The sequence below is a fragment of the Coregonus lavaretus genome, assembly GCF_964263955.1.
Source record: "Coregonus lavaretus genome assembly, chromosome: 12".
Taxonomy (NCBI): domain Eukaryota; kingdom Metazoa; phylum Chordata; class Actinopteri; order Salmoniformes; family Salmonidae; genus Coregonus; species Coregonus lavaretus.
The window spans coordinates 7,860,435-7,883,174 of record NC_139999.1 but is presented as its reverse complement, the minus strand read 5'-3'; the positions used below and the strand labels follow the sequence as shown (position 1 = coordinate 7,883,174).

The 22,740-nt window shown below is 43.1% G+C and overlaps 2 protein-coding genes across 2 annotated transcripts; one reads left to right on the top strand and one right to left on the bottom strand.

The window, feature by feature from the left end:
• Positions 1-4,960: 4,960 nt before the first annotated feature.
• aurka (aurora kinase A) lies at positions 4,961-14,514 on the top strand. The gene is made up of 9 exons (XM_084173123.1): positions 4,961-5,322; positions 5,522-5,590; positions 10,521-10,950; positions 11,036-11,075; positions 11,249-11,440; positions 11,795-11,933; positions 12,556-12,704; positions 12,921-13,095; positions 13,629-14,514. Exons 2-9 carry the CDS (start codon positions 5,525-5,527, stop codon positions 13,806-13,808), a joined length of 1,371 nt encoding a protein of 456 aa, XP_084029249.1. The 5' UTR covers positions 4,961-5,322; positions 5,522-5,524; the 3' UTR covers positions 13,809-14,514.
• A 4,883-nt stretch (positions 14,515-19,397) lies between these two features.
• LOC311138455 (vesicular inhibitory amino acid transporter) lies at positions 19,398-22,469 on the bottom strand (the record flags this gene model as incomplete). Its single annotated transcript, XM_084173137.1, has 2 exons — positions 19,398-20,585; positions 22,050-22,469. The coding sequence occupies 2 exons, from the start codon at positions 22,467-22,469 to the stop codon at positions 19,398-19,400; spliced, it is 1,608 nt and encodes a 535-aa protein (XP_084029263.1).
• Between the last annotated feature and the right edge of the window lie 271 nt (positions 22,470-22,740).

The window sequence follows — 22,740 nt, the reverse complement described above, 5'->3', positions numbered from 1 at the left end:
ACTAAAGTAGAGGCTATCAATGAGTAGGCTGAGCTACTCTACACGCAACAGACCGACGACCAAACACACACTAGCGTTGTTCATAGCGAAGAGAAAGAGGATCCGGCAGGGGAGAGAGAGGATCCGGGCAGGCAGAGAGACAGTTAGAACCGTGCGCATATCTTGGTAATATGTATCTAGCAATGCCTCGTAAATTTACCAAAAGTATATTAAAGTATATTAGGCTATCAATGAGTATGGTTAAACTATTATTCATAGTGCCAGTGAATTGAAGTTGAACATCGCCAAATGCATCAGTTTAATTAGGCCTAACTATGCAATAAAAAGTATTGCCTATAGTTTATTTAATGAAACCCTGGCTGTTGATGTCCTAGGTCAGGGCTCTCCAACCCTGTTCCTGGAGAGCTACCTTCCTGTAGGATTTCGCTCCAACTCCAGTTGCAACTAACCGGATTCAGTTTATCAACCAGCTAATTATTGAATCAAATGCGCTAGATTAGGATTGGAGTGAAAACCTACAGGATGGTACGAACACGAAGAGGGTTGGAGAGCCCTGTCCTAGGCAATAGATCGCAAAGCAGCATCCCCACCAGTGGCATTTTTAGCATGAACATCTTGGTGGGGCAAACTCCCCAAAACACTAAACAATACATTAATTGCACTCTAATGGTGACAAACGGTGCCCACAAACTGTTAGGGCCTACATAAAGCAGTCCCAACAGCAGAGCTTTCTTTTCAGCACCATGGAGTGAATCCTTACCACTGCTACACCTGGCTATCAGCGGAGCCTTGTCTGGCATCGAAACTGTTCATTCAGTCTCATTTATGGCCTTTAAAAAAAAACATAGCTGATATGGCTGACTTGCTTAAACAAATGTGGTTTCTACTGACAATTGAGATGTACAAACTATGGCATAAGGGGATGATGAGTAGATAAGAGACAATCTGTAATTTTGATTAAGACATTAATGAGCGAGCTAGGACAGACGTAGTCAATATAACTATTTGTTCAGCACTTTTGAAATGTACAGTGACATAATTCAGAACATGGGCCGTTCTTACAGTATTCTCCCTGTACACCAAGTCATAACTGTAGGATACATAAAGGGGGCATATAAGCAGACAATTAAAGCTCTTACAATATTAAATGGTTACATTCCTCTAAAACAGGCTATAGGCTACATGTGCACCACCAAGTCAAAACAGTAGGCTAAGTTATGAGGGGGAAAGGGACCAAATTATTAGGGTGAGGCATATGGGCTACTAACAGCTTACTACACAACATACACTTAGTATTACTTTCTTAGCTACAGTATACATATCTCCCTGGCATAATACATAATTTATGCAGCAGCATACAATACATTTTTGGACTCACCTTGTTGTGCTGTGCTCACTTGAACAGGAAGGTGTCGCGGCGGTCCTTGTGGGCAAATTTTGTCATCAAACTTTGCCATCAAAGTCTGGAATGCTCTGGATTTATGGTGCTTTCAACACAACTCGGAACTCTGAAAAAAGCAAGGTTGAATCATGACGTCAGTGAACTTCAGATCGGAGCTCTAGAAAGAGGCCCTAGTTCCCGACTTGGAGTTCCCAGTTGTCTTGAACTCACTGAAGTCTGAGATTTCCCAGTTCTGAGTGTCCAGTTGTTGAACACGGCAGAAGTCATGCTGGATTGACAGCATAGCCAATGTATTCAACCTTTTCTGGCCCATAATGTTGAATGTTTATCATTTTAAGCTTGGAAAAGAGACCCTTAAACCCAGACTTCCAAAACACTCATTGTTGAATTTGCAATTTCCAACTTGTTGTGTAATGTTTATGAGCACCAATACGTTTTAACTATAATTTCTCTTCATATGACAAGGATTGAAATGGATTTGCCAGTAGATTGACTACGTGACTCACGATGATGACTACTTGTCTAGCTTGCTAGCTAAGATTTTGAAAGTATGATGTTGACATGATCAGTCCAATCAAAGCTACGGTAGATATAACGTGATTTGACGTCATTGACCTTGAGCCTTCTTGGATGGGCACTTCTAATGTAACTCTATGGCAGCACCCAAGGGGCTTGCATTTTTTAGCTCTCCCCGTAGATTTTGAGGTGAAGTTGTGTCCCCATGAGTGACAGAACACTGAGCCAATCACTGCGCAACTAGAGAACATTACCAACCCCTACACTCCGTATTTTCTGCTGGCTGCCCCACCATCACAGAAAGCACTGAGCTAGGCTGAAACACCTGCATTTTGGAGCTGCCTTACTCAAGAAAGTTCTGCCCCACCAGCCCTGAATTGTCGCCCCTGGTCCCTGCTAAACTTTTTGGAAATGGAAAGTTCACTTTCTCATCCATAAACACAGTCAAGTGCAAATATGGTTCAGTAGCGCAAATCGGCAGGATAGTGGGCATTGTTATTAGGAAGGATGTCTACCATGGATGGATCACTAAAATAATGATTATGATCACACTTCATCAATTTGAATATTATGGGGAGACCTATATATTTGGCGGCCAAGCACGAGTTATCAGTGTAGCTTATCATCGTATTGACAATCTTCACGCCTACAATGAAAATTACAGGGGGCAGTTTGTAAAAACAGCCTGTGTGAATCGTCCTCTGGAATAACCCCACTCTAAATTCCAAGCATCTGCCTCTAACCCTAGGAAGCTCTTTGCCACCTTCTCCTCCCTGCTGAATCCTCCTCCCCCTTCCCCCCCCCTCCTCCCTCTCTGTGGATGACTTCGTCAACCATTTTGAAAAGAAGGTTGACGACATCCGATCCTCGTTTGTTAAGTCAAATGACACTGCTGGTCCTGCTCACACTGCCCTACCCTATGCTTTGACTTCTTTCTCCCCTCTCTCTCCAGATAAAATCTTGCGACTTGTGACGGCCGGCCGCCCAACAACCTGCCCGCTTGACCCTATCCCCTCCTCTCTTCTCCAGACCATCTCCGGTGACCTTCTCCCTTACCTCACCTTGCTCATCAACTCATCCTTGACCGCTGGCTATGTCCCCTCCGTCTTCAAGAGAGCGAGAGTTGCACCCCTTCTCAAAAAACCAACACTCTGATGTCAACAACTACAGACCAGTATCCCTTCTTTCTTTTCTCTCCAAAACTCTTGAGCGTGCCGTCTTTAGCCAACTCTCTTGCTATCTCTCTCAGAATGACCTTCTTGATCCAAACCAGTCAGGTTTCAAGACTGGTCATTCAACTGAGACTGCTCTTCTCTGTGTCACGGAGGTTCTCCGCACTGCTAAAGCTAACTATCTCTCCTCTGCTCTTGTCCTTCTAGACCTGTCTGCTGCCTTTGATACTGTGAACCATCAGATCCTCCTCTCCACCCTCTCCGAGCTGGGCATCTCCGGCGCGGCTCACTCTTGGATTGCGTCCTACCTGACCGGTCGCTCCTACCAAGTGGCGTGGCGAGAATCTGTCTCCGCACCACGTGCTCTCACCACTGGTGTCCCCCAGGGCTCAGTTCTAGGCCCTCTCCTATTCTCGCTATACACCAAGTCACTTGGCTCTGTCATATCATTGCTACGCAGACGACACACAACTAATCTTCTCCTTTCCCCCTTCTGATAATCAGGTGGCAAATCGCATCTCTGCATGTCTGGCAGACAAATCAGTGTGGATGACGGATCACCACCTCAAGCTGAACCTCGGCAAGACGGAGCTGCTCTTCCTCCCGGGGAAGGACTGCCCGTTCCATGATCTCGCCATCACGGTTGACAACTCCATTATGTCCTCCTCCCAGAGTGCGAAGAGCCTTGGCGTGACCCTGGACAACACCCTGTCGTTCTCCGCTAACATCAAGGCGGTGACCCGATCCTGTAGGTTCATGCTCTACAACATTCGGAGAGTACGACCCTGCCTTACACAGGAAGCGGCACAGGTCCTAAACCAGGCACTTGTCATCTCCCGTCTGGATTACTGCAACTCGCTGTTGGCTGGGCTCCCTGCCTGTGCCATTAAACCCCTACAACTCATCCAGAATGCCGCAGCCCGTCTGGTATTCAACCTTCCCAAGTTCTCTCATGTCACCCCACTCCTCCGCACACTCCACTGGCTTCCAGTTGAAGCTCGCATCTGCTACAAGACCATGGTGCTTGCCTACGGAGCTGTGAGGGGAACGGCACCTCCTACCTTCAGGCTCTGATCAGTCCCTACACCCAAACGAGGGCATTGCGTTCATCCACCTCTGGCCTGCTGGCTCCCCTACCTCTGCGGAAGCACAGTTCCCGCTCAGCCCAGTCAAAACTGTTCACTGCTCTAGCACCCCAATGGTGGAACAAGCTCCCTCACGACGCCAGGACAGCGGAGTCACTCAACACCTTCCGGAGACACTTGAAACCCCACCTCTTTAAGGAATAACTGGGATAGGATAAAGTATTCCTTCTACCCCCCCTTAAAAATAAATAAAAATAAAAAATAAAAAATACATATTGTAAAGTGGTTATCCCACTGGCTATAAGGTGAATGCACCAATTTGTAAGTCACTCTGGATAAGAGCGTCTGCTAAATGACCTAAATGTAAAATGTAAATGTAATAACGCACATGCTTGGATAATAATAACAAAACCAACATCTCTAGTAATACCCGTCAGAATAGGGCTATAACATGGCAAATAATAGGCTTATCAGTTTAGAGTGTGGAGCATCATCCCATGGGATCCGTGAAGGCTGCACACAGCATAAATATCACCGAAATATTATAGTTCCTACACATCACTTTCTGAGTCGACTCCAAAAATCCTGGAGTCGTGCACCACTAGTGGTAACTAGTAGAAACCCATCCCATTATTGCCATTGAAATTCCCAGATTGCATTTCGAGTACTACGTTATGACCAAACCTGTGTTAGCCAATGGTTATTGGGAAGGAGTCGCCCGTCAACCAATCACAGGCCGTAGCGTTTTTAAAGGTATTTAAAAGAGGGCTGTTTGAAATTAAACAAGACGCAGTTAGCGAGCGAATGTGTGATAGGCTGGCGTGCAATGTGCAGTTTAGTTAAACGCTAGCTATCGTTGTCCAGATGAAATATTACTATAGCTAATAAACTCGTGGTCTGATAGCAAGTATCGAAATACTATAGAGCTAACGTTTGCTAGACGACTTTTCTTTCGCTTGGAATTGAAATATCTGTTTTGGCTCGCTTGTTAGCTAACGATACCGAGTTGGCTAACCCGTGCATCAGTGGGCAAAACAGAGAGCCGAGTTGCTAGATTGGGGTTTGGCATCAACTTGACCAATATTCAGCAATACACGACGTGGGAGAAGTCATTGCTAGTTTTTTAACCGTCGTAACTAAGAATTTGGTGAGTTTAGACACCATAATCAAATATGGTTTAGTAATCATGTATGCTAACGGTATAGGCCTACTGTAGCTAGCTAGCTAGCTAGCGGAATAGCTACAGTAACTAGTTAGCTATCAAGGTTAGCTAGTCTGCTACTTGTCCTTTTGGCTAGCTTGCTAACTTAGCTAAAGGCGCTAACCACATTTAAATCTTTCTACAGAATATGGATGCTGCCAGACTAAAGTTGGCAAAGGACTCGAAGCTTCAAAGGCCGGTGTCTGAAAACAAGGTCAGTTCTACATTCTAGTTAACACTGTTCCAACTGTTTGTCATGGAAATCTACAGGATGTAGCTAGCTATGAAGACAATCCTTACCCCGTTCTTATCACACATGATTCAACTAACTAATAATAGGCAGCGTTGGGGAAGCTACTCTTTGAAAATATAGCTAGCTACAGTTTACCAAACTACAGTACCAATTAACTTCTTCAAGTGAAGTAAGATGCACTAAAGCTACCCTTAATAAAACATCTCGTTTACTTAACTAACGAAAGTTACTTGATAGAAGTAGCTAGTTTACTAGCTACATCCAAACTACTTCGTGAGAAATTATCACGTTAATTTGAAATGTCATAGACTACGAATTGCAAGACAGATCACTTTGGAGTCACATTTTAAGTGTAATTTGGCCTATTAAACACAATGTTTCAAGTGAGAATTGGGCAGGTTTGATGCCGAAAAATAAAGGTAGTTATTGCGTACTTCACCTATGAATCTTTTGCTAAAAAGTAGTGTGTAGATCCAGTAAACAACACTGCTACATTGCAAAGTATTTAGGGTAGGTAAGTGTACCTATTTAAGGAAAGGGGGATACCTAGTCAGTTGTACAACTGAAATGTGTGTTGTGCATTTAACCCAACCCCTCAATCAGAGCTTAATCTATTATGTGACGTTTTTACATTACTTACACCATTTTATTTTTATGCGAGATAAAAAGGTTTGGTAAAATATGAGAACTCAGGACTGGGCTTAAAGGATACCGAATGTACTATTAAAGCCTGTGGGTTTTCCAAATAAGCCCACCTCCATAAATCCATTTTTATTAATTTCCAAATGTTGAGTAAAACTGAAATTTCTTATGTAAGCTTAATTATAATATTCTCCCCTAAAGTTAAATTACTATTCATCATGGAAGTTACTCATAACAGGGGTGTCCAATCGTATCCATAGGCTTGATTAGTTGAATCAGGTGTTACTGCTTGGTTAGAACAAAATTCCTGCACCCGCACTGTCCCTCTGTGGATAAGACGCCATCTTTTAATACTTTTTTTAAAAAGTGGGTTCACATTTGCTGTACTCTTCTTGTTAGTTACATTTTGTCTTCCTACAGCCTACTGTTTGAATTGTACACGTGGTGGACCAAAAAACAGAATCACCTGGATGAATGAAGGACAACAATATCACAATGCCCTAACCGCATGAGTAGTCGTCCAATAGTCAGCTTGTCCCTTATTTCTGATATTAATCACTACCTGTAGGTATTCTATCCCTGATCTTAATCTTGCTAAGGGCACCATGCATAACTGTAGTTTGAGTATTTTAATCAATTTAACCTCCATGGGATCGGTGTCCCATGTACGGGACGGTTGAGCTAATGTGATTAGCATGACTGTAAGTAACAGCAAACTTTCTAGGACATAGACATGTCTTATATGGGCAGGAAGCTTAAATTATTGTTAGTCTAACTGCACTGTCCAATGTATCACGTCAACTGGTTTGATACATTCACCTCTGAAAGTAAATAATGTACTTGCATTACAATCAAATGTTATTTGTCACATACGTGTATAGCAGATGTTATTGCGGGTGTAGCGAAATGCTTGTGCTTCTAGCTCCGACAGTGCAGTAATATCTAACACTTTCACAACACACACACATCTAAGTAAGGAATGGCATTTAAGACTATATATACAGTGAGGGAAAGAAATATTTGATCCCCTGCTGATTATGTACGTTTGCCTACTGACAAAGAAATGATCAGTCTATAATTTTAATGGAAGGTTTATTTGAACAGTGAGAGACAGAATAACAAAAAATAAAGAAACGCATGTCAAAAATGTTATGTATTGATTTGCATTTTAATGAGGGAAATAAGTATTTGACCCCCTCTCAATCAGAAAGATTTCTGGCTCCCAGGTGTCTTTTATACAGGTAACGAGCTGAGATTAGGAGCACACTCTTAAAGGGAGTGCTCCAAATCTCAGCTTGTTACCTGTATAAAAGACAACTGTCCACAGAAGCAATCAATCAATCAGATTCCAAACTCTCCACCATGGCCAAGACCAAAGAGCTCTCCAAGGATGTCAGGGACAAGATTGTAGACCTACATAAGGCTGGAATGGGCTACAAGACCATCGCCAAGCAGCTTGGTGAGAAGGTGACAACAGTTGGTGCGGTTATTTGCAAATGGAAGAAACACAAAATAACTGTCAATCTCCCTCGGCCTGGGGCTCCATGCAAGATCTCACCTCGTGGAGTTGCAATGATCATGAGAACGGTGAGGAATCAACCCAGAACTACATGGGAGGATCTTGTCAATGATCTCAAGGCAGCTGGTACCATAGTCACCAAGAAAACAATTGGTAACACACTATGCCGTGAAGGACTGAAATCCTGCAGCGCCCGCAAGGTCCCCCTGCTCAAGAAAGCACTTATTCATGCCCGTCTGAAGTTTGCCAATGAACATCTGAATGATTCAGAGGAGAACTGGATGTAAGTGTTGTGGTCAGATGAGACCAAAATGGAGCTCTTTGGCATCAACTCAACTCGCTGTGTTTGGAGGAGGAATGCTGCCTATGACCCCAAGAACACCATCCCCACCATCAAACATGGAGGTGGAAACATTATGCTTTGGGTGTTTTTCTGCTAAGGGGACAGGACAACTTCACCGCATCAAAGGGACGATGGACGGGGCCATGTACCGTCAAGTCTTGGGTGAGAACCTCCTTCCCTCAGCCAGGGCATTGCAAATGGGTCGTGGATGGGTATTCCAGCATGACAATGACCCAAAACACATGGCCAAGGCAACAAAGGAGTGGCTCAAGAAGAAGCACATTAAAGGTCATGGAGTGGCCTAGCCAGTCTCCAGACCTTAATCCCATAGAAAATCTGTAGAGGGAGCTGAAGGTTCGAGTTGCCAAACGTCAGCCTCAACCTTAATGACTTGGAGAAGATCTGCAAAGAGGAGTGGGACAAAATCCCTCCTGAGATGTGTGCAAACCTGGTGGCCAACTACAAGAAACGTCTGACCTCTGTTTGCCAACAAGGGTTTTGCCACCAAGTACTAAGTCATGTTTTGCAGAGGGGTCAAACACTTATTTCCCTCATTAAAATGCAAATCAATTTATAACATTTTTGACGTGTTTTTGTGGGGGGTTTTTTTGTTCTGTCTCTCTGTTCAAATAAACCTACCATTAAAATTAGACTGATCATTTCTTTGTCAGTGGGCTAACGTACAAAATCAGCAGGGGCTCCAATACTTTTTTCCCTCACTGTATATGGACAAGCAATGACAGAGCGGCATGGACTAAGATGCAGTAGAAATATTAGAATACAGTATATACATGAGATGAGTAATTATTAGTGACTAGTGTTGCATTTCTTAGTGGCCAGTGATTTCAATAGGCGGCAGCAGCCTCTAATGTGCTAGTCATGGATGTTTAACAGTCTGATGGCCTTGAGATAGAAGCTGTTTTTCATTCTCTCTGTCCCAGCTTTGATACACCTGTAATGACCTCGCCTTCTGGATGATAGTGGGGTGAACAGGCAGTGGCTTGGGTGGTTGATGTCCTTGATGATCTTTTTGGCCTTCCTGTGACATCTGGTGCTGTAGGTGTCCTGGAGGGCGGGTAGTCGGTAATCTTGCTCTGATTTGTCATCCTAAGGGTTCCAGAAAAAATATAGCATCGTTTTGTTTGATAAAATACACTTTTATATTCAAATGTATGACATTCCTGGGCGTGTGTAAACTTACATTTTGTATAACCATATCATTTTTGTATTCTCTATAGTTATGTACTTAAATGTATCAATTGACCAATTCGGCACATTTGGGAAGACTTGATACAAAATTGTCCAGTAATGCAATGCTTCACTGGATCAATCTTTAATTTTGCACACTGCTGCTTTTTAGTGGCCAAAATCTAAATTGCGCATAAACTCTAATATTATATTGTGGCCTCTCTTGCATTTCAAAGATGGAGGGGAAAAGAACAAGTTTTTTTTTTTGTGGCTCTTTTACCAGGTCTGTGTTATGTTCTCCTACATTAATTTCACATTTCCACAAACTTCAGTGTTTCCTTTCAAATGGTATCAAGAATATGCATGTCATTTTAGGGAAATTGAAGAAAAAAAGGGTCTGATCCTTAAGAGGTTAGATCTTAAGAAAATGTATGCTCAGGTTCAGTGACTATTAGGCAGTGTAAAAATACTTTAAAGTACTACATAAGTACTTTTTGGGGGGTATCTGTACTTTACTATACTATTATTTTTGACAACTTTTACTTCACTACATTCCTAAAGAAAATATTGTACTTTTTACTCCATACATTTTCCATGACAACCCAAAGTACTTACATTTTGAATGCTTAGCAGGATGGTAACAATTTGAAATTCACACACTTATCAAGAGAACACGTGGTCATCCCTACTGCCTATGGTCTGGCGGACTCACTAAACACATGCATATTTTGTAAATAATGTCTGAGTGTTGGAGTGTCCCTGGCTATCCGTAAATTTAAAAAACAAGAATGGTGCCATCTGCTTTGCTTAATATAAGGAATTTGAAATTATTTCTACTTTTGATACTTAAATATATTTAAAACCAAATACTTTTACTCAAGTAGTATTTTACTGGGTGACTTTTACTTGAGTAACTTTCTACTAAGTTAAATTTGCTACATGTGTCGGTGCTGGGCTTGTACAAAAGCCTGCACCATCCCGTGGGACTCATTGGCCAGGCTACAATAACACTGCTGTAACTAAAACAGGAAACCATCATCCTCCAAATAGGACATGTCGTCATGGCTTGACCCAAACAATTGACTGCAATATCTAGTATGCAACTGAAACCAATTGTTTGCATAAAGCAGTGTGCTGGTATCCTTTCTGCATTATCTTGCTGTAATAGTAGTCCTAAATGACTTCTCTCCCATATTTAGCGTACCAGTGATGGGCCAAAGCGTGTTCCAGTGTCCCAGTCGTCCAGTGGTCACAAGCCTGTGGCCTACGCCACGCCAGCCCAGCGCGTTCTAGGGCCGTCAAATGGACCACAGCGTATCCAGCGACCCATGACCCAACAGAAGCCGGAGACCACAGTCCTACGCACCATCAAGACCACAGAACCGCAAGCTGGTGACCAGAACGTGAATGCTGTTCAACCCCAGCCTAAACCTCAGTCTCAAATCCAGAGCCTCAAATCTGTTAAAGGTCCACCTCAAACCCAGACCCCCAAACCTGTTCAGACCCCCAGCCAGTCAAGGGTTCAGACCCTAACCCAGAGCCAGCCAAAGAACCAGACCAATGCTTCGACTCCTGCAAGTTCTGAGCCAGCCAGAGCCACCGACCAATCCAAGCAGGAAAAGCCACAAAGTAAGAGGCAAAACGTTTTATAATAGTCAGATTGGATGGGAGTAATGCTTTGGTCCACTCTTACACTTGTGTTTTGTTTGTTCAGATAAACCTACCAAGACTGAATCCTCAACTGCTTCTTCAAAGTAAGTGCAGGTGGTTGAATGAACGTTGATTCTGACCTCCGCAGACCAGATGTTATGATTCTGTTAAAATGTAACTGCTGTAGAAAATAGGTACAATACAGTTCTTCCTCGTTACTGTGACGGTTAAACGTTTCAAAATGACGTAACTGACTTGGCCAATCTTCCTATTGTAGGAAACGCTGGGCCCTGGAGAACTTTGACATCGGTCGTCCCTTGGGGAAGGGTAAGTTTGGCAACGTGTACCTGGCCAGGGAGCGCCAGACCATGTTCATCCTGGCTCTCAAGGTGCTCTTCAAGAAGCAGCTGGAGAAGGCCGGAGTGGAGCACCAACTACGGAGGGAAGTGGAGATCCAGTCACATCTCAGGTTGGTACTGATCATGCGGTCCTAACTGGCATTCATTCAAATAGATGTGGACTGACTGGTGGTTGACAATGTCAGGTCTGTTTTTAGTGATTTAGCCAACTCCTTTTGTTGGGGCATAAAAAGGAACAGTCAAATTAATAAAGCTCTTTTTACATCAGCAATTGACAGTGTTTTTTACAGTAATCGGTCCTAGAGACCTGACAAGTCAGTGAGTGTAGTTGGCTAGTAGGATCAAACCTTTTCTGGCCATCAGGCTAGTCCTAGGACTGTCCTTGTGGATGAGCACCGCGTCAGCTGTATTGTAGAACATGATGACAATGCACCAATTAATTATTCAGCCTCTCTCTCCCACAGGCACCCCAATATCCTGCGTCTCTATGGTTACTTCCACGACACGGCTCGCGTTTACCTCATCCTGGAGTTTGCTCCTAAAGGAGAGTTGTACAGTGAGCTCCAACGATGTGGAAGCTTTACTGAACAAAGGAGTGCCACAGTAAGAGGATTTTTTTTTTTTCATTTTGCTGACTTTGAGAATAGTTTTGAAAAGGCCCGTGACTGTAGTTTATAGAATTATTTGAAACGTGGCCCGCGACAGGAAAGATGGCAACAACACATGTGGCACCAGTAATATCATAACTGATCTATGCCATTTGAACGGTTTAGGCTAGCCATGGGCAGTTTTCTGCGCAGTAATGATTCAGCCATTTAAGCTGTGTAACTGTGGCTGTTCTGTTCGTCTGTAGGACACTCGGGGACTGAGTTCCAGCGATCTAAAATATCAAAATGAAAGATGAGCTCAAGTGTCTGCTCTTATCTCTGCATTCCTGATCAATCAGTACCTTTGACACATGTCAATCACTTCAAAGCCTACAATCCTTTGAACTGAAATTGGCCTGGACCTGATTTGCCAGATCTTCGTAGTCTTAAGTGCCCTTATTTAGAATTTTTTTATTTTTTTATATTAAGATATCATCACAAAAACAAGTTGTTAAGGGAGAGAAAATAGGAAACCTCCATTTAATTTGAATTCACGTGCTGCAATTCCTAAGTCTTCCTTATGTGGCTCAGAAGTTTGGACACCCCCGGCCTAAATGGAAGCCATTCTCTTTCTCCAGTACATTATGGAGCTGGCAGATGCCCTGAACTACTGCCACTCTAAGAAAGTGATCCACCGGGACATCAAGCCTGAGAACCTGCTGTTGGGGGCCAACGGGGAGCTGAAGATAGCAGACTTTGGCTGGTCGGTGCACACACCCTCCTCAAGGTAACCACTCAATCCATCAGTCTCCCTTGTTGGCAATTTATTTGCAACTTTAGATTGTGTGGGCAAGGACATTGATGTAAAATGGGAGTTTGCTTTTGCAGCCAGATAAACATTGTCATGGGCAATAGTTTCTCTGTTACTTTTCTATTTGCCATGTTCCCAATGTTTCACCTCCCTGAATATACCCCTGATGCACTTCTTCCGCCCTCTGTCCAGGAGGTCGACTCTGTGTGGGACTCTGGACTACCTGCCTCCAGAGATGATTGAGGGCAGAACCCACGATGAGAAGGTGGATCTGTGGAGCCTGGGGGTGCTCTGCTATGAGTTCCTGGTGGGACGCCCTCCCTTTGAGACCAAGAACAATGAGGACACCTACCGCAAGATCTCACGGGTAAGAACTGAAGTTATTTTCTGTAGAGCTGTTGGTATTGCTTTACAACTTGGCAAAACCCACTTACTGCAGTGTACACATTATTGATTCAGCTTTGAGCTTACTAGTTTACATTTAGATCAAATTGTATTTGTCACATGCTTTGTAAACTAACGGTGAAATGCATACTTAAAACCATGCTTAGATAAAACTGTTCATGTGGTGCTCAGTTGGTAAGAGCTTAGAACTGGCTGACTGTGAATTGATCTCTTATTTAGCTGTTTGGTGTTGGTTTACAATAGGAAAATCTCCCATTTATTACTGCACAAACTATTGATTCAACTTGAACGGTATTGGTTCACATTTTGATAAAACTAGTCTGGTGTTACCCAGTTTACCTTGGCGTTGCTAGCACCACGGTTTTAAAGTGTCAATTTCCTGCATGGATCACGTACACATACTCAAATGTATTGGTAGATGTTTAGGATAAACTGAACAAATGTCATATTATATATTCCTGTAACACAACTCTGAATCCCCTCTTGTTCTTGCAGGTGGAGTTCACTTACCCGGCCCACGTCAGCGCCGGCAGCAGAGACCTGATAGACACGCTGCTCAAGCACAACCCCCTCCACAGGCTCCCTATCCAGGGTGTCCTGACCCACCCCTGGGTGGTGGGGAACTCTACCAAGACACCCACCGCCATGTCTCACAGCCCAGAGCAAAGCAAATGAGGACCGTTGCCAGGTGTTTCAGAAATCCTGGTTGGCGGTTTCCCAGCTCCTACACAATCCTGAGGCCATGGTCGCGTTCATTAAAAGGCACGTAACGAAAGTGATCCTTATTGGACTGCTTCAGTCCATTTTATTTTATTTAGTTTGTCTAATGAACACGACACATGCTTAATGCTTGACTATACTGCTCACTATGCTATGGATTACTTGGCTCTCTTCTCTGCTATGAATGTGTTGTCATCTGGCATCTTGATGCCCTTCTGTAATTTGTGGCATTTTGACTATTCTATGGCATTTTATATTTGTAAATATTTCACTGTTTTGTTAGTAAAATTATGAATTTTATGGAATGCACTGTCATTACTTGAATAAATATGTTGGATTGAAATGTTGTAGCAGTGTTTATGAGGGATAGGAAGTTGTCATTCTGAACTTGTGACAAAGCCTCTATCAAAATGTGCAACGTTTTTATTTTTTTACTTTAAGGTAGCCTTATCTAATGCACAGGTTATCTGGATGACTACAGTACATATTTAAGTTTACTTCTCAAATAATCATTCAATAAAAGTACAGTAGCCAGGGTGCTTTTCACCGGTTATGGAAACGCCCTTCATTGCAACTAGATGGCGTACCTCTCATTCTAATGAAGCAGCGATTCATCAACATGTTGACTGATCCGGAGAAATAAAGAATTTGATTAAACTTCATGAGACTACTTGGTCTGTACATTTGATTCACATAATTTAAATGTACTATTAACCCTGTAATTGTGTGTTTCATCACAAAGGCGTAATAAGTTTACTTCCATCTCTGTAGGCTATACATTCTTACGATTGTAGGCGACGCAATAGACACATTCACTGTGCCTCGTCGCTCTAAACTCTACATTCAGGTGTCAATATCGTGTTAAAATGGTTGCTCATTCAACAACTTGACTCCCTACAATCCAGCTGGTTGAGCGTTTGCGTCACGAGAATTTAGTGTTTGAATGGCTTTAATGAAGTCTTTATACCAGTTAAGCCGTTAATGAACGATTTGATTGTACCTAGGGACTATCAACCATATCGCCACTGTGAATTTGAAAAGTCAACTGTAAGCATAAAGGCTGTTTTAAATATTTGTCTTTAACCAAATTGCCTTCATTTAGTCAATAGATATCTGTGTGAATATAATTTCGATTCTCACAAAGCTCAAATACATTATATACAAAAGTATGTGGACACCCCTTCAAATTAGTGGATTCGGCTATTTCAGCACCACCCGTTGCTGACAGGTGTATAAAATCGAGCACACAGTCCTACAATCTCTATAGACAAACATTGGCACTAGAAAGGCCTTACTGAAGAGCTCAGTGACATTCAACGTGGCACCGTCATAGGATGCCACCTTTCCAACATGTCAGTTCGTCAAATTCCTGCCCTGCTAGAGCTGTCCAGGTCAACTGTAAGTGCTGTTATTGTGAAGTGGAAACATCTAGGAGCAACAAAGGCTCATCCACGAAGTAGTAGGCCACACAAGCTCACAATGGGACCGCCAAGTCCTGAAGTGGATAACGCGTAAAAATCGTCTGTCCTCGAATGCAACACTCCCGAGTTTCAAACTGCCTCGAAGTTCAGCATAATTGTTCGTCGGAAGCTTCATGAAATGCCTTTCCATGGCGGAGCATCCGCACACAAGCCTAAAATCACACAATGCCAAGCGTCGGCTGGAGTGGTGTAAAGCTCGCCGCCATTGGACTGGAGCAGTGGAAACGCATTCTCTGGAGTGATGAGTCACGCTTCACCATCTGGCAGTCCGATGGACGAATCTGGGTTTGGCTGAAGCCAGGAGAACGCTACCTGCCCGAATGCATAGTGCCAAATATAGTTTTAGGTAGGAGGAATAATGGTCTGTGGCTGTTTTTCATGGTTCAGGCCCCTTAGTTCCAGTGAAGGGACATCTTAACACTACAGCATACAATGACATTCTAGACGATTCTGTGTTTCCAACTTTGTAGTAACAGTTTGGGGAAGGCCCTTTCCTGTTTCAGCATGGCAATGTCCCTGTGCACAATTTCTATTTTTTTATTTTATTTTACCTTTATTTAATTAGGCAAGTCAGTTAAGAACAAATTCTTAGTTACAATGACTGCCTACACCGGCCAAACCCGGATGACGTTGGACCAATTGTGCGCCACCCTGGGACTCCCAATCACGGCCGGTTGTGATACAGCCTGCAATCAGGGTGTCTGTAGTGACGCCTCAAGCACTGAGATGCAGTGCCTTAGACGGCTGCGCCACTCGGGAGCACAAAGCGAGGTCCATACAGAAATGGTTTGTTGAGATCGGTGTGGAAGGACTTGACTGGCCTGCATCGAGCCCTGACTTCAACCCCATCGGGATGAATTGGAGTCCACGCACGCAGCAATGTTCCAACATCTAGTGGAAAGCCTTCCCTGAAGAGTGGAGGCTGATATAGCTGCAAAGGGGGGACCAACTCCATATTAATGCCCATGATTTTGGAATGAGACGTTTGACGAGCAGGTGTCCACATACTTTTGGTCATGTAGTGTCAGACGTCTCTTTTCGTCTCATCTTTTCCATTTTCTAATCTCATCCTCTTTAGTAGCCTAATTTTAGCTATAGAGTGTGCAGATTGGGCTGAGGTAGGCATTTACATTTTAGTAATTTAGCAGACGCTCTTATCCAGAGCGACTTACAGTTAGTGAGTGCATACATTTTCATACTGGCCCCCCGTGGGAAACGAACCCACAACCCTGGCGTTGCAAGCGCCATGCTCTACCAACTGAGCTACAGGGGACTGTAGACCTCTGACAGCGCCCATGTATGCATTTACATCAACAGATTGTAAACCTTATGGAGATGGACTGTGCACAATATGCAGGTCCTCCCAAATAGGCATGCGGTCCAGGTCCTCCCAAATAGGCATGCGGTCCAGGTCCTCCCAAATAGGCATGCGGTCCAGGTCCTCCCAAATAGGCATGCGGTCCAGGTCCTCCCAAACAGGCATGCGGTCCAGGTCCTCCCAAATAGGCATGCGGTCCAGGTCCTCCCAAATAGGCATGCGGTCCAGGTCCTCCCAAATAGGCATGCGGTCCAGGTCCTCCCAAATAGGCATGCGGTCCAGGTCCTCCCAAATAGGCATGCGGTCCAGGTCCTCCCAAATAGGCATGCGGTCCAGATGCTATTTCTTAACACAAAATCCACATGTGCGATGAACAGACAGGCCTATCTGCTTGTGCCCCACAGCAAAAATCTGGCAAATAGCAAACCGTCTGTTCTAACTTCATTCCGCTAAATGTATACAAGCATGATGAACCAAAGTGGACTAAACTACAAGCTGCACATACCTTAAACTATTAACCTTTAGGCTACCATTTTCTTTATGCTATGCGGCGTTTTATGAAAATAGGGCTAGACTATTCCAAGCAATAGCAAAAGCTACAGTCATTACGATTATAGACAATTACTGGCTAAAATGTCCCATTATCGAAGCAAATGGTAACAATTATGGCACGTGACTTGTGCACCTGCATTCACTGTTCGCAGTGCTCGCGGGACCTCTTTCTCTCTCTCTCTCTCTCGCATAAAAACACACACATTTAATTAACTCAAACATTACCTTTTTGGTCTTGAATGTAATTGCATAATTCCTGTAATTTAGAGTGGCTATTACACAGGAATAACACTCATAAAACGTTAATCATTAAACAAAACCATGCATGTATTTTTATTATTAATCGGATATCTGCAAAAAATCTCAAAGTATTCAACATTTTTTTTCCATATTTTATTCTATTTATAGAGAAAAAATACATGTTTCTCACGGTTTTCGTTTTCATCACATAAAACCACACACATTTATACAATATAATTTCACTTATTTCTTTATTCTTTAATATTCATTTTCACGATATATGATAACGATTTATGAGATATAGGCTACATTCCATCTTTTTGAAACCACAATAACACTACACATACGGTTTTATAACATTTCCACATGACCCGTTGGATTGCACAGAATGAAAAATGTATTTATGCACATGTTCTTCTTTGTATGATGTCTTCTACATTCAGACACTTGATTCCGGACCTCGAATTATTCAAATTCATCTCGCAGGAATAGTTTACAATTGAAATGCATAATGTGAAACAGGGGATAAATTCGAATTGAGTGTGACAGAATTCCATGGGGGTTGGGGGTTCTTAACGGCGGGACAGTATTTTCCTCTGTCTGGGGTGAATATGGGTCAAATTACTTTGAGACTTCTGGTTCTAAAACGCCGTTCTCCGAACGCTAACGACATAGCCTTTTACTTCACGGGCATTTGCCGTTTTTTTTTCTCACAATTTCATAACTTGTGCGATAGGTATGTGTAGGCCTAACGATATGTTGTAGGCTAATGGTTATTCATTCAAATATCCAAAACACGTCTTTCCTTACTCTGGTTATAACCGTTTTCTTTTCCACCTCCCAATTCCAGAATTATTTTCTTATCTGTCTGAATATCATACATTCAATGCATAGTTAAAGTAGCTGTGTATGTAATTAGACTACTATAATCATACTGTTTCAATTATAGCGCTTGGAGAGAATAATTACTTCTCAATAAATATATTTGGGATATTCCTAGTATTCAGTAACAAATTATATGGGCATCATCCATGATATGTATTCTATTTATTTTGTCTTGCTGATATACTTTATTGCCATTATGTTAGTTGTCATCATAATAGGTCCACATTCCAATATGCCAATGTGTTAATTAATAATCACATTCATTGCCCATTTGAAACATTGCAAATAATTTAGAAGAAGAAAATGGCATCATATCAAAACGCACAGCTTCGTTTATACCATTTAGTCACATTATGCCGTGAAACTGTCAAAGTCCAAAACCACACGCACTCTTAGAATAAAAGGTTCTGGATAGAACCAAAAAGGGTTCTATTGCTTGCTTCATATATGGCACCCCTAAAGGTTCTATATAGAACCCTTTTGTAGGGTTCTTCTCTACTGAACCAACAGTGGTTCCATATAGAACCGTTGGGTTCCATATAGCGTTCTATATGGAACCAACGCCGGTTCTATATAGCACCTTAAGTTGTGCCATACATGAAGCAAGCATAGAACCCTTTTTGGTTCTATCCATAACCTTGTTTTCTAAGAATGCAGGCTTGAATGTGAAATGAAATGGCTCTCAAGGTGGCAATAAACCTCCACAGAGATGAAAAGACACATTGCTCATTTAGCCATTTTGTTTAGGTCGATTGAGCTATTGTAAACCTTCACTCCACTGAAAAATATGGATATGCATTTAGTGATATTTATACATTACATTACAAGTTGAATTGTCCATATCGTGTGTCATGTTTTGTGATGTTTGTGTCTTTCTCTCCGCGCGCGTGTGTGTCAATGCAAGGGTGTAATGAGCACGCGCAAATGTGTGCGTGAACTGCATTCTGTGCGAGCATTTATTTCGCATGAATTCTGTAAGCATGGGCTGACTGCGCTCAGTGGGGATTTCAGTTATTCACTTTAAGATGGATGTGTGGTAACATCTATATCCAGCAGACAGAGGCTTGGCTAATCTTCTATGCCATATTTGTAAGCTTCTATGAGTCCCTCCATTGAGTGGATGAAACCGGAGATAGCGCATATACCTCCTATTACAAATATGGCGACATCAAAGAATACGTGGTGCCATAGAAGCTTTCTCCATAGCAGCTTGAGGTGGAAGAGGCTGGGAAGCAGAAAGCACAACCCTGCCCCCGTCAGGCTGCCGGTCAGACCCATGAGAAGGGCAAAATGCGGTACATAAATGGCCATGAGCAACGTGAACACCACAAGGCTGCATCTGAGAGTGAGGCCCCAAGCTTTCAGGCGTCCATCGCCCCCGTAGCAATTTGGGAACCACGTGCGTTCTTGTTCATTAAAAAATGATTTCTCCAAAACCTCGACTGCAGCGAAGAATGGCAATGGGTATGACAGTAAGGCTTTGGAAACTAAGAATAGGTTTACGACAGCCCTGATGGTTGACGGCAGGTTGTCTGTGATGACCTCCTTGGTGGCATCCGCCCAGGTCAGGTAGGCCACGAGGGCGAACAGGCCTTTGAGGACGCACGCGGCAATGTGGGTCCAGTTCATCATGCAGTGGAACTCGCTGGGCTTCTGCATGTTCCCCTCGAGCGACGGAAGGAAAATCTGAGAGGTGTAACTGAACACGATGATTCCAATAGAAATGGGGAACTTCTTTACATCGATGTAGAATTTGACTTTATCCCAGGCCCAATCGCGCGCTCTGGAGAGGCAGTAGGCAATTACCAGGATGTTGATTACGAAGTGCGCGATAGTGCACAGCAAGCTGAACTTTGACACGGACTTGAGGTTCTTGAGGAAGGCGCAGGGTAGCAGGGCGGCGGTGGCCACTATGGCCCAGGCCTTCTGAGAGATGGGGAGGGTGGGAAAGCTATTGTACATCAGGTTCCCGCTCACAACCACGTACAGGATACACGTCATCACCAGCTCAATGATCTGGGCTACATTCACGATATGACCACCTAAAGATGGAAACCTCGGCTGACAACACGCGTTGGCTATGTCCACGTATGTGTCCCTCACACGGACCAGTTGGCCGTCTTCGTCCTCCTCGTACAGGCAGGCGATGAGAATTTTCCCCGTGTAGCAACACACCACGGCGGCGAAAATAATGAGAAACAGTCCGAGGTAGCCCCCGTGGAGAATGGCGTATGGTAAACCCAGAACGAACATCCCCTGAAAATACACAAAAATACACAATATGGAGATGGCTTGGCCTATGGGAACAACGCATAACCAGTCCACAATATAGGAAATTCTATACAATAGATAATAACTAATGCATTGTAATAAAGCCTAAATATATGCTATATATGCATGACAATATATCCTAAAGCCATTCAATGGTTGACATGGGTATGGACATAATAAACACAAAATGGTCAAATCCAGATTATTATTATTTATTAATTTTTAACAAAATGTAGTATTTGTTGATCATAACGTCATGCATTATAATATATCCTATGTGTAACATGATTCAATGGGGGACATGCTTGCTTGTATGTGTGGGTTCTCGTGGGCATTCCATTTCGCTGTGAGCGTGCCCATTCCAGCTAATTGTGTTAACGTCATTAAGGGCTTCTAAAGGAGACACGTCCTGACGTAATGGTGACTGCCATGACGATGACCATAGCCTGAATAACGTATGATGGGACGGCGCTTGTCTTGGGGACTTTTTGCCTCATTTTAGTATTTATTAGGATCCCAATTAGCTCTTTCTGGGGTCCAAACAGGAACAAAGCAACACATCATATGAAATACACTGTCGAGTAAATGTTAACACTTCAACCGTCACCATTTATTACGTCGTTGTAGGTGATGGACACGCATTGCCTGTGCGTAATGTAATGGTGAAGTGCGTTATAAAATGATTATAACGTATCGGATAGGCCATCGAGAAAAACACAGAGCGGCATAGCTTAGGCTATATCTTCATGACTTGATGAGATGTTTATCTAGAAGGTCACCTTTTGATCTGAAGGTTAGATGCTTTCAAATATTAGAGCTTTTACTTGAATGCGCGCCGGATCGACAGAGTCAAACTCGTGCGTAAAACCGCATCAACGGATCAGTACGTCATTTTCTTTTGTCAAATGAAAGTCTATGGGTCTCCTCCATGAATTTGACTATTTCAATATCCTTTATCATTATTCTCTAGGTTATGTGTATGGCTTCATATAATGAAATAGAACAAAACATTACGTTTCACGCCCTGGTTTCCTTCTTATTCTAACAGCATGCATGCTATTCCGTTTCCCCGCTCATTATGAACCTATCCAAACCACATACATGATCGGTGTGTTTAAATAGCCCAATTCATCTCTAAATCCTAAATCAAAACGAAATGTCCTGTCAGATGGGCTTGCTCTTCTTTATATTTCATAAGGAACTATTGGTAGTCTAATTGGTTGGTTATATCGACTGCCGTAGCCTATCTCCATTTGCCGTTTTTCACAGGTATTGATTTCATGGTTGCAATCAGTTTGGCGATGACTGAAAGAAAAGCTATGTATATGTCTTTACATTTGGCTATGGCAGGTAACACGAAATAATGAATGAATGAAGGAGTAAATGAGTGGAAGAGGACACTTGCAAAAACCCATGAAGTTTCAACTGGTTATCTGAATGCGTCTTTACCTGGATTGCATTCGTGACGTTCCAGCCCGCTTCCCAAGCGGTGATTTTTGGTGATTTCTCTTCTTCGCCCAGACCTGAGGCTTTAGAACCGGAGGGCGGGGGGCCGGTGCCATCTCTCTGGTAGTGGCTGTCCCCAGCCGCCATACCGTCTTCTCCTCCACCCATCCCACCCTCTCCACTCCCTTCTCCAGCGTCTCCACCACCCATTTCATCCGATTTCATGATGTCCATCTGCAGTCCTTGCCGGTGGTCGTAATCCAAATCATCGCAGGCGGCGAATCCCAGTCCCTCCTCGTCTGTGGCGGCCTGGAAGCCCATCCTGGCCATCATCCCGCTCACCTTCGCAGTGGATTTATTCGACATGGAAGTTGCCGCATTTGACAGTTTATTTTGAAACTTGCTTCGGATTAAATGTGCCATTGTTGCTTCCTCTGTCTGTTGTACCGGTCGGTGACGGTTCTTTTCTAATTCAAATACAATAAATAGCCAACAACTTTATTTTGCAGATCTGTTTCTGTACATGAATAAAACGAGGCTATGGTACAAACGGTGGTTTTATAAAGCCCTGATGGTTGTTCAGTTGCTATCTCCACTGCTTGATCATCCCCAGGTTCATGTCACCTTCAGACGTTGGCGCTTCGTCTCTGCATCTTGTTAACTCACTCTCTTCTTTAGCTCGACGAAAACGTCC